The following is a 3,229-nucleotide window of genomic DNA, read 5'->3' on the forward strand; positions in this document are numbered from 1 at the left end:
TCTAATAAATATTAAAAACCCATAACAGATCTTCCTAAACACAAACACACCATAGATAATTAAAGTATTATCACAGAATCAGTACTTTTAATGTTGCCTAAATATATATACATTATAGTACAATGCATCTCCTTTCTTGCTCTGTGTTCAACTATTTCCTTACAGTACAAGTTTGGAATCTTTCTTATAAAAGTAAAGACTATAGTTATCTAAAAGTTGCTTATATGATACTCAATACACATTTTTATTACTGAAATAATTACAGTCAAAGTCTTAAGAATTTTTTTTTTTTTCTTTTTGATATGATCGAAAATATTCGAATCAATTTATACGCATTTAAACTAATCTCTCGAGATCCTGAAATTATCAATCGGATAAGAGTTTTGATGACCACCTGAAATTAATTTAATTACTAAAGTGTTTTTCACAAGTGACTGATGCACATGTTAAGCTTAAAATGAATTTGGAATATAAAAAAAGAAGGAAGGGGAAGGGGTACATTACATCGGCGGGATACAAGGATTGTGCAGAAATAAGAATAGGGTTCAACGAAGCAGACCCAGATCAGCTTACGCCATCTCTTGTCGGACTGTTTGGGTTTACTTTTTCCAAGGACCTTCTCTTCCACGTGTCTTTTATCTTGCTTTGCAACGCAGGTCCTTCCTCTTCCATGCATCGCCACGTTTCTCTCTGCTTCTTCATATTCATATATGATATTTAGCCCACCACTAACCTTTCCTTTCTTCTAAAAGGATCCCAATTCAAATGTTTTAATAATAAAAACACCGTGAGTTGTGTTCTGCTTTGTTTAGCTAAAATGTGAGTTAATTATTATGAGGTAGTCTGATGTTAAAATAGTAAAAAAAGATTTTATGAATTTTTAAGTTTAAATTCGTTCAGACACTAATAAGAATAATTCTCAGAGTTCTTATTCAATCGATAATTTTAAAGTTTAAGAGATTAGTTGAAATATGTGTATACTGATTTAGACATTCATGATAATTAAGAAAAAAAACATGAATGGAAGATAATAGAATTGGAATCCGAAACAACCTTAAAAGTTAAAATCAGATAATAATGCATTCCTAAATATCGTAAACAATTATTTTCACTTTATGAAAGCTATTGAAAACTTTGCTGCTAAAATTGGAAGCTGCAGTATCCAAGAAAGTGGTGATTCGCTAGCATTTCATATGTCACTCTGTTTAAATAGTCCTACATCTACATCGCTTCACGTGAATCCACAATATCTGCCTAAACCCAACCCTTTGTCATCTTTCATCAACCTCATCACTCTCCCACCGCACAAGATATTTATCTCACTTAACTTATTAACTATCTTTTAAATTTTGAATTTAACCATTCAAATCATGTGATAATGCCAAAATAAATTCTGAAGTTTAGAATATAAACTTGTAACTGAGAGAAGAACTATTATTCAAATATTTAACACCAGAAATAATTCGTTTATAACTCAATCTTATAATCTTCTCTTACAACTCTAACGCGATAGTTGAGTTGGTAACCATTACATCAGCTTTTATGATATTCAAGACACAAAATAACTTTAATTATACATAAACAATTTTTTTTTAAGGATAAAATGATAAATGGTCATTCTTTCATAAATAATAATTATTTTTTATGAATAGAACAATCATTCATTATGAATGAACAATTGACCGTTTATCTTTAAAGAGTAATTATTCATATTTAGTTAAAATCGTTAATTAATGTGATAATATTAATTCTATTATTACAATAAGATTGTAAGATTGTATTGTAGCAGTAATATTTTTTATTTAATATAAGTTAATAAACAATAATATGCGATAATGACGTATAGAAAAGACAATAATAGTTTAAAGATTAGTCAAAAGAATCAAGTGAAAATAGGTCCCATTATAAATGAAAAAGCCAAGTGGCTGTGAGCGTAATAAAATTTTTAAACGAGGGTTAAAGTTGAAGAAATACAACCTGTCACTACCAACTTACAGCCTGGCAAGCCCTGCTCATGGATTAATTAAATAGAAGCAAACCCTAGAATAAACGACAAATCTGACATGGCAGTAAGTTACAATCAACGAGCTTTACTATCTTCTCTATATATACATCTCCCCATTCCCTCTCTCTTCTTCAAAATTCAAGCTTGACACTCAAAGCCCCTTTCATCTCTCCACCGCCTCTTCATTTCATTGCTTTCAAGATTTGACCACGCCCACTATAAGCCAATGGGTATTTGCAGTTCTTGTGACTCAACACATGTCGCCACCGCAAAGATCATTCTACAAGATGGAAGATTGCAGGAATTCTCATACCCAGTTAAGGCTTCTTACGTGTTGCAAAAGTATCCCGCATCATTTATTTGCAACTCTGATGAAATGGACTTTGACGATGTCGTTTCAGCCATTAGCGAAGAGGAAGAGCTGCAGCTTGGTCAGCTCTACTTTGCGTTGCCGTTAAGTAAATTACATTACCCACTTCAGGCTGAAGAAATGGCTGCATTAGCAGTTAAAGCCAGCGCGGCATTAATGAAGAGTGGTGATAAATACGGCTGTCGCAAAAAATCAGTCTGTCCGGTGGGCGAGACCTCTCCCCGGAAGGTTACCTCCGGTCGCGGCGGTGCCGGCGCTAGATTAAAAAGAGGATCAAGGAGAGACTTTACGGCAATGTTGAGTGCAATACCTGAATAGGGATATATGGTAGAAAACGAGTGCGTAAAGCAAAGCCTGAAAAAAAGGATATTTTGAGGGAAAAATGTAAATATGTGATGATCTAGGGGTTATTACGCAGGAGTTTTGTTTGGTGATGTGATGAAGAGGTGGTGAGTTTAGATTTGGGTGCCAACCATGTGAGGGTCGTGTTACAATTTTACCCCTAAATGGGTTGATGAGAAGAATCATGTACAAATAATTATTAATTAGAATAATACTTTAATCTCTCTTTTCATTTGATTTTTTTTAATATTGGAATCAAACAGTGACACCCATATCAGTCACGTTGCCATGAGAGCAGTTGACCATGATATATGTATTTACTATCAACTTGAATTGCTGCGTACGTTACTAGCTAATTATTTTTTAAATATAAACTGAGGCAAAAGAATATTTTGCCTTACATAATGCCTGGAATAAATAACACAAAAAGCTGTACATTTTCGTATTATTTCATTCCATAGATCTGTGGTCTCAGTTAAGTCGTATTTGTTCCATATCAAACATACCCATCA

The 3,229-nt window shown here is 33.1% G+C and overlaps 1 protein-coding gene across 1 annotated transcript; it reads left to right on the forward strand.

The window, feature by feature from the left end:
* The first annotated feature begins 2,096 nt into the window (after positions 1-2,096).
* LOC116120682 lies at positions 2,097-2,910 on the forward strand. Its single transcript, XM_031406655.1, has one exon. It carries the CDS (start codon positions 2,232-2,234, stop codon positions 2,691-2,693), a length of 462 nt encoding a protein of 153 aa, XP_031262515.1. The 5' UTR covers positions 2,097-2,231; the 3' UTR covers positions 2,694-2,910.
* Positions 2,911-3,229: the final 319 nt, after the last annotated feature.

The sequence above is a fragment of the Pistacia vera genome, unplaced genomic scaffold (genome assembly GCF_008641045.1).
Source record: "Pistacia vera cultivar Batoury unplaced genomic scaffold, PisVer_v2 Contig940, whole genome shotgun sequence".
NCBI classification, from domain to species: Eukaryota; Viridiplantae; Streptophyta; class Magnoliopsida; order Sapindales; family Anacardiaceae; genus Pistacia; species Pistacia vera.